The following is a 16404-nucleotide window of genomic DNA, read 5'->3' on the forward strand; positions in this document are numbered from 1 at the left end:
GTACTTTGAGGGTCTGAATTTATAAAACAATTTTGAATGTGGCAAAATGTGACAACTTGAACCCCTCTTATCTTCGCATGCACTATAACATGTTTCAATTTGAACAAAATCTCAGACATTGAGTGTTCAAAGTGATCCGCTTGGCATGGAATGAACCGTATACACGACACTAGCTTAAAGTACCCGGCGTTGCCCGAGTAAAACTTTGATTACCACAGGACATCAAGGGGGTGAAATAGGGGGGAGGGGAGGGATGTCCAGATTTCATGGTAGCCTATATGTTCCACAGTGTTTAAAGAGTAATTACGCAATATTTGGTCCAGATCGGTTAAAAAAGTGGGGATAAAAAGTATCCTATATGTTATTCCCGATCCTAGACTACGTGTATACAATATTTCTGAAAGATCCGTTGCGTAGTTACGACGGGATTGAGTAACATACATACAAATATCCAAACATCCAAACACAGTTTCGCATTTATTATATTAGTAGGATTGTCCATTCCAACCGAAATGGATCCTAACCCACTTCCGACTATCCAATTGTCTTGGAACTGTGCAGGCGTGCGGTAGTTTCGATGACAATACAATATTTTTCAAAAAATTAACCCGAAGGGATGAAAAAATTACACAGTCATCAATAAATATCTTAATATATGAAGCAGATAGCTTCTATATTAAAGTGACCAGACGTCCCGCATTGAAAAGTATCCCGCAAAGTGTCTCGGATTGGACATGTAACCTTTTACATTTTCGCAGTGGCATAAAGTTACTGTTTCCTCTCCTTTTTTATTGTGAAAAAAGAAATATTTTTAATTTCGTTTCAATGTATCACTTTATAATCACAAGTATGTATTTTTAAATATATTGTAAATGCTTTAATTAACTACGGAAAAGATCTCTTCACGGATCTGTTAACCCTTTTTTTTGCTTGCTTGCTTGCTTGTCCCGCATTGGAACAGAAAATATCTGGTCACTTTATTCTATATGTTTGTGTGTTTGTCTGTCGCCTAAAAACATTCGAACGATAAACTCTGGAATCACGAAATGTGCCCCAGTTCCTTGTGCCTGACTAATCCAAATGAATAAGATCATTTTCAAAAAAAAAAAATTAATTTTTTTTTTATAATATCAAAATCAAAATTTGGGGCGAAGCCGAGTAGTAAAGCTAGTAGCCCATAACCACAAGTCCAAACGAGTTGAAGTCAGCCACTCGCGTTCTTTACGAAAACGACAAAAAGCTTCTGCGTTCGGGACGCCAGTCGCATCGCGATTACCGAAAATACATAATTTATCGAGAAATGATCCGCCACGTATGTACGAATAGTGAAACTAAAACTTTGCAGGCGTTCGTAGTACCTATATCACCATTGAAATTGTAGTACAAGAAAGTAATTATTTTCTAGTTTTTATTGCATTTTTAATAAAATCGTTTATTATAAATTTTGTTTGTATATTTTTTTTATTTTCTAGTTTTTAGTGTTTGTGGATTTACATTTCACAGCTTAAACTAGTTTAAAAATATAGTTAGTAAAGAATGGTTGATTTTAAGTCGATTGGATTTGTGGTTGTGGGTTATTATTTATTGGTGACTGGGTAATTTTTTCACCCCATCGGAATTTTTTTCATAATTTTGTATTGTCATCCAAACTACGCACCCCTGCAAAGTTTCAAACCAATTGGATGGTTGGAAGTGGATTGTGACGTCCCACTATTCTTCGCGCGGTATTAACTAAAATCTCTCCTATAAATCACTTCACAACTCTACCGAAATCCTTAAATTTCAACTCTTACCCCTTTCGCCAACCACTGACCATCTAGGCGATGTACCTAAGCGGTCCTCATCTCGAGATGGTCAACTATTTATCAACAACGAAATCCCCTCCCCCTCTTCGCCCTAGGAGACACGAATTCCTCCCTCATATTTAAATTTAAACAAGTCCCTCGCCCCGAAAACCCTCTAAACTCGAGACCACGTCTCACCCCTATCTACAACCCTCCAAATCAAAGCCACCAAAACTCCTTTCCAATCAAACCACCCAAAATCCATCCAGTAGGTGGAGTACCCCGTTTTGAAATCCCCAAATAAAAACCCTGGAAGTCCTATTGCGACACATATTTCGTACATGAGTCATCAACACGTTCTAATTATTGATGCATATTTCGCACATGAGTCATAGTGCATACCGCGCATACCCCTCATACTTGACATTCCGGCGAACCATATAAATACAAGGGCCCCACAGGCCGTATCTCTCTTCTACGGAATCAACACCGCGAAACAGTACGCTATTTAAGATTAAAACCCTACAGTGCATACATATTATTTTAAATATATATATATCATTTTGTATTGCTAACGTTTATTTTTCCATATTATTATTTTTACTAATATTTATTGATTTATATTATTATATTGCTTACTAACGCTTATTGCTTTACACTATTATCATTTGTTTATTGCAATATATATATATATATATATATATATATATATATATATATATATATATTCACATTACTAATATTTATGTGTTTCATGATCACACATATATTGCTATTACTTACCATTTATATAAACGTTATGTGCTAATGCTTATCGTCCAACGCCTTATTATAAAACCTAAAAGCTATCGCATTAACAGTGCATGGCATATTTTCATGCTTCAAATTGAATAAACAGTTTAATTTTAAATCACGCTTCAAATTATTGTTTCTATCCTTCGGTTACGAAGACTCCAAATCAAGACAGGCTATTGCAACAGCTGATTTCGGTTCGCGAACGTGAGAGTTCTTACAGTGTTTACCAGACGTACTTTCGCATGGGTCTTGTACGACCATATGTCTAGACGTATTTCAAAGAAATATTATGGACTGGTTCTTATATTAATGCAGCGCTAAATCCAATTACCGAGACGTTAAGTACCCGCGCCTATGCTCTAACGGGTGTCACCCTGGTGCGCGAGAAGTGTCTAAACCTTCCCTGATCGCTCAGTGCTACGAAGCTCGCCTTCGCGCCTGAAATCCTGCTCATCCTCAGTGCTATGAAGCTCGCCTTCGCGCCTGAAATCCTGCTCATCCTCAGTGCTACGAAGCTCGGCTTCGTGCCTGAAATCCAACTGACCCTCAGTGCTACGAAGCTCGCCTTCGCGGCTGAAATACTTACTTCCCAAGTGCTACGAAGAATGCCTTCGCGCCTAATATTCCCTTACGATCCCACATTGTCATAGACCTAACCTCCGCCACCCAGGACGTGACAGGATTAAAATTGAGTTTCCAGATTTGAATCAAACATACAAACAAACAGCGGATCGTAGCTGAATAAAATCGTTTAATGAGACACTCCAAAATATACGTATTGTTAGTACCTACTGATCTCCAGTTTATATTGATAAATTTTTACAACCGTGGAATAACCATTCCGAAGAAAAGCATGTACAAAAGTACTAAATTGAAATATACCTTTTATCCAAATTGATGTTTTAAAAAAATGATTACGTTATTAAATTTGTATTTAAACAACAGACAATTCTTGTTGATACAAAAGATAATTTGATGTATATTTAGATAAAAAAGAAAGCGTCACACGTTTTTAGAAGAATTACAGCATTCATAAATTTCATTACGATCGGCGTGTTACATTTCGGTGATGTACCTTATTCAAATTGTATGCTTTGAAATTGCACATTGATTATATAAAATATTACATCCTTCTACGTATAAATAAAAACTATTGATACGCAAATTAGTATTGTTTCATTGACATGTTTCCACCTTCACAACCTAACTTCTCTATCTTTCATTATTGCTATCCTCCTTTACGTTCAGCGAGGCTCTGACGCTCTGACGCTAGACGCAGCTCTCGTGCCGTATTCCTTCAAGACTTCTCGATAGAAGGAACAGTGGCAACAGCGCGGCAGAGACGGAGAGAACAGAAAATGTGGCAACTATGCGTAACAAATTCGTCTACATAGAGTACCTGGAGATGTCGCCTCTGTAGAATTTCTTCTTATCGACCGCAGTAGTTTCATTAGGGTCCGTCTGTTTACATGCGACGCTTCGATCGATCCTGACCATAAAAAAAATGAGACGGCAGCCTTGAGCGAAAGTTGCAGATACACTCTTTCGAATAATTATTATTAATATCTAGAGATTCCTGATCTATGCTGCTAATTGGCACAAATCAATATTCAACATATTCATCATCGTTTTCTGGGAAATCAAGCATAATCCCTAAAGTGCATATTAATACCACTCAGGACCACTTGTACATGTATATGTATCTGCGCGTTTGCATTTCGAAATGCCATACGAAACAGTTAAAATCCATCAAGGTAGAAAAACATGGATTCCAACTAGTTTTATACAGTAGGTACTGTTTAATATAGGGAATTAAATTTGGACGATTTTTTTTGCACAATTGGGTCTGAATTTTTAGAGAACAAATTCTCGTTTATATTTCTGTTTTCTTTTCGGTTTTTTCAATATGAGGATTGAATGCTGTACGATAAGGGACTGTGATGAGTTTTAAAGGTGTCTGAATGTAAGAGAGGGGATGACGGGATAGGGCAGACTTGCAGGATTTTGGATAGGTGACGCATTGGCTAAGATAACGATGGGTAGCAGGGATGACGCAGTATTTACATTTACGCAGCATTTGGGTAGTTAGTGTGAATCATATTTACAGAGAACGTCAGAGAAAAACGATAACAAAGGGTCAGTACATTACACAAGCCGCGTAGTAATTATTCTTCAACGATTTAAAAAATCACCTATCTAGTAGATAGTGAGTCGTGTGACTCGGTAAACAAAGTAGATTTATGTTATGCTCTTCACAATATTTCTTCTCCAGCACTTCCACCGAATTGGTGTGGGTAGTGTGGCCATCTACAATTAGCAACACTGTTGCCGCTGGCCTCCGAGGCAGAAAATGTAATTTCAACCAATCCTTAAAAATGGAAGAACTGACATACGCCGATTTCTGTGACATGGCAATTTGCGAGCCAGCTGACGTTTCATCTAGAAATTCTTTCTTCATATTATTCCCCTTGAATATTGAGTAGGGTGGCAGAAACGTCCCCTCTGCATTGCAGCAAGCAATAACCAAAATTGTTTCGCCCTTCTCACCCGACGTCAATGACGATACATTTTTAGACCCTTTTGCGGCTAATAGGTGTGTTGGCCGATTGTTTAATTGCAAACCGTTCTCGTCCATGTTAAAAACATTTGAAGGCTTCTCGTGGAGTCCACTGTGAGTGAGAATTCGTTCTAATAGTCTAAAATATTGTTTAAAAGTCTCCCGATTCGTACCAGTAGCCCGAGCGATAGAAATTCCCTCCGCTTTCCTGATGGACAGGTCAGGATGGCGCCGTAAAAATGAATTTAGCCAATCATACCCGGCTTTTTCGTTTTCATTATTGAACACATGCTTCAATTTCAATTGTTCCGCCAATTGAAAAGCCCATGTTCTAAAGGAGTTTCGATTTGGTGCAAATCCAAATCTTTGTAGTGTTTTTATGTGGCACAGCAGTGCCAGTTCTGCATCATCTCCTAGCATGATGACGGTCCAAGTCTGTTTTGGTTTCTTGTATGAGACTTTCTAATTCTCTTCTCTTATTTTTTAGGGTTGATTTAGGAATTCCAAAATTTCGAGCGGCTGCATTTACACCCGTTCTACCATTTTCAACACATTCTATTGCTTTTTTAAGCAGTTGCCATTCCATTTAGCTCTTCTATCACTTTTTCTTTTATAAATCGTAGGCATTTCTTAATCTGTAACGATATTATCGAATACAGCAAACAGGACACATGTAGGTAGTGTTCAGAAAACGTCTCGATGTCAGTTACAAGAATAAGAAATATAAAATACGAACATGTTATGCCCCCCTCGACATCTTACAACTTTCGTTTGAAACAATTTTTCGTACCATTCATATTTTTCGAGATAGTTACACTGCATATTTAACTAATGTGGTCGGATTGTTCCGCATTAACGTGGGAGGACTATCCCGCATTAATGCGGTCGGACTGTCCCGCACAGGGAACCGAACTCTAACCCATACCCGGTTCGGTACGCCGTATCGTCGACTAACCCGCCTAATCGGGTAACAGAATTCATCTGTAACCCGCGTAACCCTTTTACCGGGTTAATGCGGTTACAGTAACCCCACAAAATTACCTTTTAAAAAAAAAAGTGAAAAAAGAGCGCCAAGTATATAATCCGATCAAAAAGAATCTTATTTAAAAACATTGTCGTAAATTAATATAAATTTATCAATGTGCTATATTTAACTTTACAAAAGTAATGATACACAAAAATTGCGCCAATTATCACAATGGCTATTTATACAAAGAACAAAATGTATTAAATAATATTAAGCAGATATATTTTTATACAAATAAATATATTAATACGAATAAATATTTTATTCAAAATATTTGGCGCTGCTCTCCGAATTGGTGTTGCTAAACTGAATAAATGTGTATAAATTGCATTAAAATCTTTTTCTTTCTTTCTTGTCTCAGTGGTGTGTTGTCTTGTTTTATTTATCTCAGCTCATAAGGCACGTAGGAACAAAACGGAGACACTTTTCTTATGTAAATCAAACCCAAGCTATCCATTAAGAGCATTCAAAACTTAATCGAATCAGCCGTTATTGAGATTCAGTAATCTCAGGGTTTTTCCAAAAACTGCTCGGCGTAATATAGCCACGGTAGTGCTCGCGCTGCGCATATACCTATATATACTTGGCGCGAACACTACCGTGTCTCTTGATACGGTGAAAAACATAGTTGTAACCATGTTTCCAAATAGAGATGAATTTTATTTCAATATCGGACAACTTGGTAGTGTGATGCATGCACGTGAAAGTAATAAATATGCGAGGTGAACGATTAACTTGGTCGCGCCGAATTCGCGAGCGTTTGCCGACGCAGTGTGTCAGATTTTGGATAAAAATCGCTCGACAGCGCAAATCTTGACCGATTTCAATAATTTTTTTTAAATTCTCGCAAAGTACTCAGCATAACATAACATAACAACATAAATAAATAAATTTTGCAGATTAAAGATATTGAAAATTAATTTTTTGAAAATTTAATATTAACTATAAAATACAAAGTTTACTTTAAATTTACAAAATGTATGTTTTAAATAAACTATATAGCTGATTTAAATCTTATATTATTAAATTATATTATAAAAATAGTTACCACAAAATATTCGATTCTAATTACTCCGAATTACAATTATTGAAAAATTATTTTTAAATTTATATATTAAAAATAAAATTAAAATTAATCGAATTTAAATATAATTTAAAAATATAAGATTTAAATCAGCTATATACTTTATTTAAAACATAAATTTTGTAAACGTAAAGTATATTTTTTTATAGTTAATACTAAATTTATCCAAAATTAATTTTTAATATCTTTAATCTGCATAATTTATGTTTTTATGTTATCTTATGCTAAATAGTGTTTTCTATAGATTAGACCAACAGATATGGTTTTTATTGCAGTGCTCCGTTATTGTTGAGTCCTTTACGAGTATTTTAAAAAAAAAATTATTGAAATCGGTCACGATTTGCGCTGTCGGCCGATTTTTTTCCAAAATCTCACACCGTTCGCCACAGTGCGCGTTTACGTCCCGGTTGTTCGGTGCATCGGTGGTACCTGCCGCACGTACGAGACCGACTGTCTACCAGATTACGGGACCTCTGCCTATTTTCTAAAGCTTAGGTATCGAAAATATTCGAATGCTACAAAATATTAAACAATGGAAGCTATAAGGCGAAACGCGTACACGGATGTAGTAGATATTAATGCAAAAAAATATTGTGGCTGAGTAATTCTTGAAGATTAAGAAATAAAGTATAAATTCCGCTTCTAACAACCCTCTAAAATTAATCAATCCTGCATGGATTATATACTCGTATATTTTAAACATTGTGTTTTCATTTTATCTGAATATGTATTGCCTGTAGATTCACATATCACTGACTTGCTGTAAGCGACTGTCTAGTCTAGGCTAGACTGTCTTATTTTACTAGTAACCTGCTCGTAGCGGGTTAACCCGATTACTTTGATTCTTTTTAGAATTTAAAAACCGTTCTCTCGCGGTTAGTATGGGTTACAGAAACCTTCCTTAGTTAACCGGGTAAGGGTTAGGGTTACGTCGCTGTTCGGATTCCTGGTCCCGCATTAACGTGGTCGGACTATCCCATAATCAAAGGAGTGATCGACCACTTAATAAAAAAAAATTAAAAACGAATACATACGTATTGTTGGTGTTACACTGTAGTTTTATGCATATTATATCCCCCAATATCGGAAGAGTGTAAATAAACTTACCTGTTTTTCAAATATCTTCAGCACTATAACTTGGTCTAATACTTTTTAGCCTCGCATCAAGTCTTAACTGTATCTTATAATTCAAATGTGGGTTTGTGACAATGGTGAATGTGAGATAAACAACAAGCGCATTCATTTGTTTCGTGTCAGTGACACACAGCGCCCTCTCTTGCATCAGTCTTAAACTATCAACACTGGCTGAACTCTCCCGGTGGTCGATCTATACCGAACTTACCCTATGTATATGTATAATTCAAATAAAAGACAGTATTGAAGTTGTTCGAAATAATATAGGTACAGGTTGTCCCAAAATCGAGGGACAATCTGCAACATGCAAGATCCTGATGCAAGAAGCATGATGGGATAGCGCCACTAACCCATTTTCGCAGTTTGAACTAGTGCGATCGGATTCTACTGTGCGTGGGTCTGTATCGATCTGTATCTACGCGTGCCTCCTGCGCGTGCGTGCTAGGTGTCACTGCTCCGTGCTCAGGTCTTTCGGCTTTAAACTCCGCGCCCGGAGGTTCCACTACTAACATTCAGTTGTTAATATCTCTAGAATGAAGCCCCAGCTCCCAAAACGGCAAAGGACTTCTGGATGTCTTGCATCAGGATATTGCATGTTCCGGATTGTCTCTCAATTCTGGGACACCCTGTATGCACATCCGATACCTACACCAGAAGTCATTTAAGAAGGAACCCGTTTCGCGCATGCAGAATGAGCTCATTGGCTCCGAGAAAGCGTTGGTGGGGATACAGCCAATAGTGGCTTCTCCCGGCACCAATGAGCGTCAACCTGCGCAGAATCGGTCTAAACTCGTCGGTCGGCAGGTTCCTTCTTAAATGACAGGGAGTATATACAGAGAATCAATTTTATTGTAACGTAATTTCTTTCTAAATTCGCCCTTCATGTCACTTGACGTTAATTAAATTGACCAAGTACTCAACACAGTAAACTCTCGCTATGCGCTCATCTCAACAATGCTTAAGCGTGCGTCGCTGTTCCCACCACTTCTTGGAATTCTTCGATCGAGAGTCAGAGAACCCGAGAGCGAACGAGAGGGGACGAAAGACTCGACACGACGTTACCGTCGCCTTCGACAGGCATGAGATTTAAGTGAACGCAGCGGCCGATTTTCGAAGGCAACGCCTCCTTTCTCCCGCCGCGCGTCTTGGCCCCTGCAGCGGCCTAGGTTCGTGGAGCGCCTCAGGCCCGTATTATATGGACCGCGCGTGGTGCATTGGGGTGACACCGTATCAATAGGTTTCCACATCACCTATGGGGGTACTATCATCAAAGAAATGATAATTATTTGCACATTCTTCGATCGGTGACAGATCAGATCGATCAGTTTCACTGACTTCGATTCGCTCAGAAATGATCTAATTCTCTTTGAGAATCCCCTCACCGCAAAAATCGAGGAACAAGCCTTCGAGCATCAAGAAGAACTGTGCGATCTTCAGCACAACATTTCTTTGATGATAGTACCCCCATGCGTGATGTGGAAACCTATTGATACGGTGTCGCCCCAATGCGCCACGCGCGGTTCATATAGTACGGGCCTGAGGCGCTCCACGAACCTAGCCGCCGCGGAGGCTAAGACGCGCGGCGGGAGAAAGGAGGCGTTGCCTTCGAAAATCGGCCGCTGCGTTCACTTACATCCCATGCCTGGCCTACGAAAAAGAGAAACGTTGATACTTTGTCCCTCTCTCGCGTTGTCGACGGCTCGGAATCGTCGGCGCTATGCGTTAAGCGTTCGCCACCAGCCCGAGCGCGCGCCCATAGCGAGAGCTTACTGTAAAGAACAATTGAAGCAAAAAATAATGATTCATGATATCTTATTGAAGGAGAGCAGCTATTACGAGGATGAAACGTCACTTTCAACACTAAAATGATTTCAATTTGTTTGTGTTAGGTTCAAGCGACGGAAAGATCTGTTCCAAAGAGAAAGCAGGATCTCCAGAATTAACACAAAGACTGTCGAGGACTGAGACTGTCAGACAAGATGCCAGAAAATTGAAGATGGCCACGCTTAACAGAATGGGAAAAATGTTTAAGCTACGTTCACAAACGCCCGTTGGGAATAAATCATTCCTGAACATAGATGGTGGTGTGGTAAGCGATTTACTACTACCAATAGCGAACTTGTACTGTAACGCCATCCTGAAAGCTACTAATTTTCGTGAATTGTTTACAAAACTTATTTACAATACAAAACAAAAAATAAGATTTGAATTACTTTACTATACTGAAGAAAAATATTATTTTGAAAAAAATTATTGTGGATTTGATGCAAAATAAGGTTACCCTTTCTACTTTACCTTTAAAATAGGTATAGTAAAGTAGAAAGGGTAACCTTATTTTGCATCAAATCCACAATAATTTTTTTCAAAATAATATTTTTCTTCAGTTAATTGTTACAAATAAAATAACATGATTTTGAGTTTTTTTCAATGGTTTATTATTGTGAACTAATAACGTAAAGTAGAATATTGAAATTGTAAAACAATCATTTTATTTACTTTAACAGCGTTCATCACTGAATTGTTCTGATTTCAAGCATTGCGCCTCAAAGACCACCACATCATAAATTATTTTTCAAATTATTTTTAGAGATGCTTATTCAAATGCAAACTAAAGTCGGAAATTATTTGATTGAGGCCTCAAAGTAGAAAGGGTAACCTTATTTTGCATCAAAACCACAATAATTTTTTTCAAAATAATATTTTTCTTCAGTTAATTGTTACAAATAAAATAACATGATTTTGAGTTTTTTTCAATGGTTTATTATTGTGAACTAATAACGTAAAGTAGAATAGTGAAATTGTAAAACAATCATTTTATTTACTTTAACAGCGTTCATCACTGAATTGTTCTGACTTCGAGCATTGCGCCTCAAAGACCACCACATGAGAAATTATTTTTCGGATTATTTTAAGAGATGCTTATTCAAATGCAAACTAAAGTCGGAAATTATTTGATTGAGGCCTCAGACACAGGGACGTTTTATACTCCGCGTGTTGCACTCGCGTTTTCTCCGTCGAAGTAAGAACTGTGTGGTTTAATGCAACTGACTGCACAGGGGTAGAACACGCTTTGGCGCGCCTGTGTAAGTACTTAGTCAGTTGCATTAAAATTAAAACACACAGTTCCTACACATATATACATTAATGTATATCATTATTTAATACAACATCTTATGCAACCAGGGCATTGAATAAAAATATTTCTATATTTAGTACTGTACTACTTCTTCATTTCCCATTTAATTATTGATATCCCAAAAGTATTATGAAACACAACGTATTAATTATTTCGAACGTTTATTAGAACCTATGCCATGGTGGCTGAGACCGTTGTTTATTTGTTAATCAATTTTACTTCTAATCTTTCTTATTAGAATCCGATTAAGTCAGTAGAGGACTGCACACAGGAACCTCCAAGGAAAGACAAAAGTAACTCTTTGGGTAGAATGCTCAAGCTTGTAGATAAAGATGGCTCTCCCAAAAAGCTGTTCCATCCTCGAGCAGGGTCTTTGAGTCGCATTTTGCGTCGGCATCCCAATAATGACGACAACGAAGACAAGAAGCCTGCAGAAGACAACGCACCAGGGATTTTCTCAAGAATGCTGAACCAGTTAAAAGGAAAGTAAAAGTTATTAAATGCCAAGGTATACTACTTTAAACTCATTGTTGGCGGGGTTGCTCTTCTCAGATAGTTCTCTTGTTCATAATGCAAAATGAACATCCATAAATTGTTTGAAATTTACGAAATAGGCAAACTTTTGAGAACACTACCTATACCTAACAATAAAATATCCTGTCACAATGTTTGGTCAAGATGAATTTTCCTTTGAGAAAATTTTCATTCGTATTCCGCTCTGTAGACAATTACAAAAAGAGGCGCAGCAGCAAAATTGATGTTCTTTTTAAATAAAATCTTAAAACATATAAGTCTTACAAGAAAGTGATTCTAAGTGCTCAATATGCTTTACTGATCAAAACATAATTTTTCTGTTTAGCAAAATCGAAAATAATTATTTAAACTAATTATTTATAGCGATTGAATTTTTATAATAGAACTGTACGAAGGAAACAGGAATAGGCGTGTAAAATGTGTTCTTTGAAACTGGTAAAGCTAGCAGCTAATTTTTTTCTCATGTTTTAGTTTCATGAATGCCTCCCGTATGAAACATAGTCTTTTATTCCCCCATCCTTTCAGTCTTCCAGAATACAGATTCCAGTGTTTTCTAATTTACGCGGTACCTATACAAGCTTCTGCACTTTCAAATAATTATAAAATATAACGTTTCCTTGAAAACGTAAATTTCTTCTTCATTGCTTGAGAAAATCTTGTCATGCAGATAGGATGGCTCAGAGTTATATGACCGATCGAGGTATAAAGAAGTTCCTCGTGTCGAAAATTACGGGTCAGAGACTTAAATAGATGGCAAAAACAAATGTATACACATTTTATGTAATTTCACGTGAAAGTGCACAGCACCGTGGACAAAGCAGTCATTTCACTTCACTAACACTTTGGCTCATGTTAATACGATGCCTGGTTCCTAAGTTATGAAGGAAAATGTTACTACCAGTTTGACTCGGGGTGGACCTTTCCGGCACCACACATTCGTTTACTCGAAGTCAGACTCGAGTTAAGGGGGAGCTCTATTTAGGACCTTAAGAATAAGGTGATTTTTGGGATTTTTTTTCTAAGAGACTGTTAAGCGGATCTTTTCCAAACTTTCAGGGTATTTTAGTTCGCATTCAAACAGTAAAAATTCATTTTTTCTTTACAAAGTGATCGGTAGAAATGGAGATATGTGAACTCGTTTGTAAGGCCTAGCTGCCGGAATTGCAAATTTACGATTATGTTGGAGGCCCCAATTCTTCCCTGAAACAAAAGAACCAAGTGTTTTCTTATTTCTCGTATAATTACATCATAGATGGACCTAAAACTTTTATAAATAAATTAAATTAGACAATTCTTTTTGCATAAATAGTACGAAAAATTTGGGGCAGAATCGTAACTTATTCTTTGACGTCCCACCAACTTGCCAATTTTTAACTTTTGTTTTCGTTTATTAGGTACATTGACAATTTAATTATATTAGAAATAAGAAAATCCTGGATTTTTTTTATTTCAGAGAATAATTGGGCCTACAACATAATCGCAAAAATGCAACTCCATTTCTACCGGCCACTTTGTAACGAAAAAAATATTTTTTATTGTTCGAATGGGAACTAAAATACCCTGAAAGTTTGGGAAAGATCCACTGAAGAGTTTCTTAGAAAAAAAATCTTAAAAATCGCATTATTCTCAGCGTCCTAAATAGTGCTCCCCACTTAATCCGCAAGGTGGTTAAGGTAGTACATTTTTACCAAGGGTCGGTTATTATAGTCATGTACAACGTACTTGCGACTCGTAAGTTGCTGTACAAAAGTCATTGGCATTTGTTATTCAAAGCTAACTGGAAATATACAAAGAGAAGCATGGGAATTTACTTGATGTTCATAATTGTGATGCTCAGGACGCCCTCACAGTGGAAACATATCGACCGAACCAAATATGAGGACATGTGACAAAATGAGATCGTTACCTCCAAAGGCGCCATTGAAGTCGAAACCGACTACTTTGTCTTCATCGATGTCTGCTACGGCACCTCCGTCTCCAGCCCCGGAGTCATCGCAACAATTGACTCATCTGGAATACTCCATTTAAGCTAATGTTATAATGAAAAGTAATGAACCTCCAACTATTATAGTCGAATTAACGAAAGGAGGCGCCTTGGGACCGGGGCCAGAATTTGCGACGTTGCCGCTACTCCAGGCTCGCGATTGGTGCTTCCCCTACGCGGCTCCCTACGCCTTGGCCAATGACTTTCGACTAGTTACCCTGATAACCAGATGTCTGCAATCTGACGTCAGATTGGCAGCAGGGACTGCCGTGAGAGCGCAGAGCCTGACGTCAGATCCGTAGTCATCTGTGTCCGCATTAGGCTGCATTCTGAGGTACAGAGCCTGACATCAAGGACCCTGACGTCAGATGGACAGCAGATCCGCAGCAGATCTTGCCGTTCGCCAGATGGCGCTGTTATACGTGTCAGGCGAACGGCGGGATCTGCTGGGGATCTGCTTCCCATCTGACGTCAGGGTCTGATGTCAGGCTCTGTATAGTGCCTATACGAGCTATAGTGACTTAGGTTTGAAGTCCCTCAGCGGGGTCTTACCCGACACCCTGCTGGGTACTGGCCGCTAAACGTGCCCCTCTACTACCTCTTGCAGGACTGTATTTAGAGAAGACCAGGACATAACCTAGAGCTCTAAGGCTCTAAGGCTCTAAGGCGCCGGTTTTGTCCTGGTCTTCTCTAAATACAGTCCTGCAAGAGGTAGTAGGGGGGGCACGTTTAGCGGCAAGTACCCAGCAGGGTGTCGGCTAAGACCCCGCTGAGGGACTTCACACCTAAGTCACTATATCTCAGATAGGCACTATACCTCCTGAAGTTCTGGGACCCGGGCAACAGCCAAACGCGGGACTGTTACGTTGCTAACCACAGCATGGGCTGCGGGTCTATGTGGTACGAGCCTACTACGTCTATGTGGTACGAGCCTACATAGACGCACACTCATGCACTTCTCCCGCAGTCCATGCTGTGGTTAGCAACGTAACAGTCCCGCGTTTGGCTGTTGCTCGGGTCCCAGAACTTCAGGAGGTATTTGCACCGTAAAGGACAGGCCTGTCCTAGAGTAATACTTTTAAGCCATGTTTAAAGGAACGAATTCCTGTTGGAAATGAAATGAAAAATACTTTTACAATTTCGAAACTTTATTCTGAAAGATTAACGCAATGCTGTGGATAGTTTTCGAGATAGAAACTCGTAAGTACAGCATCTTTTCACGAACGTAGGCAGAAATTGCACAATTCAAAGTCCTATATTTTGTAATCAAGTTCAAAACCCGTTAAACAATGACTGAAATCTTTCCATAATTTCACGTGATTCACATAATACATATTACATTCTGATCAAAGTCTCTAAAAATGTGATCGATTTGGCGTGGAGTGACTTGTAGATGAAGGAATCTGTTTTATCGAGCCAGTGAGAGAGACACAGTTTCGCTTGAAAATAGAAAGAGACGTCCGATCCGCTACACAACGTGGCAACGTCGCACGAAGTACGGAGCAGGCATTGGGTCTCTCCTGACCCACGCGCGCCGGCGTACGGGCCGCCCGGACGCCTTCTTTCGTTAATTCGACTATAGTATATTCGAGATTTTTGCCCGAATAATTAATAAACGACTATTCCATTTCTGTAGCAAGGAATTTGTTTACGTTTTCAGGCGCAAGATGCATGTCAAGGCAACTAAATAGGATGCACGGAAACACGAGCTTTATGTGTATAGTATATTAACTAAGAGATAATAAATAAAAATGATATATTTCGCCACTTTGAGAATCGATCGATATACTATACATATAAATACATTCACCAGCTTAAATCGTGTTGTTATCCTGTTACACGCGTAGATTTACTAGTGTACCACGAAAATTATGAGCATCTTGTATCACGAAAATAACAAATGTATTTATAACAAATATAATACAAAGTAGGAACATAATTGTATTTTTACAAATTCTTCTAATCTTATTCGGTCGATATATGCACATACAGGGTGTCCCAAATTTTGGGGGACATAACCAGAACATGCAACATCTTAATCCAAGAAGGCATCGAAAAGTTTTTTACTATATTCTGATCCGAGGCATCGTTATCGGTATTGTTATGTTTAAGTAACAAGTAAATAATAAAAATTTCAAATGTGGAAATCAGTATGTAATATTCTTTAACGTTTCATTTTTAACATGACTTCTTTCTGCCATGAATGATACCACTCGTGGTGGTTCAAGCTGGATATATAAACTTAAATATTGTTTACTGAAATTCAAGATTTCTGTGACAGAGATTGTTAATTTCTCCATCTCAGACATCTCAGAAGTCCATATTGACTTTAATTAATATAACTTTCTATCCGAACATCTTCACTATAC

The 16404-nt window shown here is 38.1% G+C and overlaps 1 protein-coding gene and 1 long non-coding RNA gene across 2 annotated transcripts in view; both read left to right on the forward strand.

Annotated features, from left to right (window-relative positions):
- Positions 1-12214, forward strand: part of LOC143378525 (uncharacterized) — a 29872-nt gene extending 17658 nt beyond the window's left edge. The window contains exons 3-4 of the mRNA XM_076830351.1: positions 10271-10470; positions 11756-12214. Coding sequence (XP_076686466.1) covers positions 10271-10470; positions 11756-12007 — 452 coding nt within the window. The 3' untranslated portion in view covers positions 12008-12214. The remainder of the gene's footprint in view (positions 1-10270; positions 10471-11755) is intronic.
- Positions 1-16404, forward strand: part of LOC143378569 (uncharacterized) — a 123903-nt gene that overhangs the window by 49671 nt on the left and 57828 nt on the right. The gene's annotated exons all lie outside the window — the stretch shown is intronic.

This window comes from Andrena cerasifolii, chromosome 2 (assembly GCF_050908995.1).
Source record: "Andrena cerasifolii isolate SP2316 chromosome 2, iyAndCera1_principal, whole genome shotgun sequence".
Lineage (NCBI taxonomy): Eukaryota > Metazoa > Arthropoda > Insecta > Hymenoptera > Andrenidae > Andrena > Andrena cerasifolii.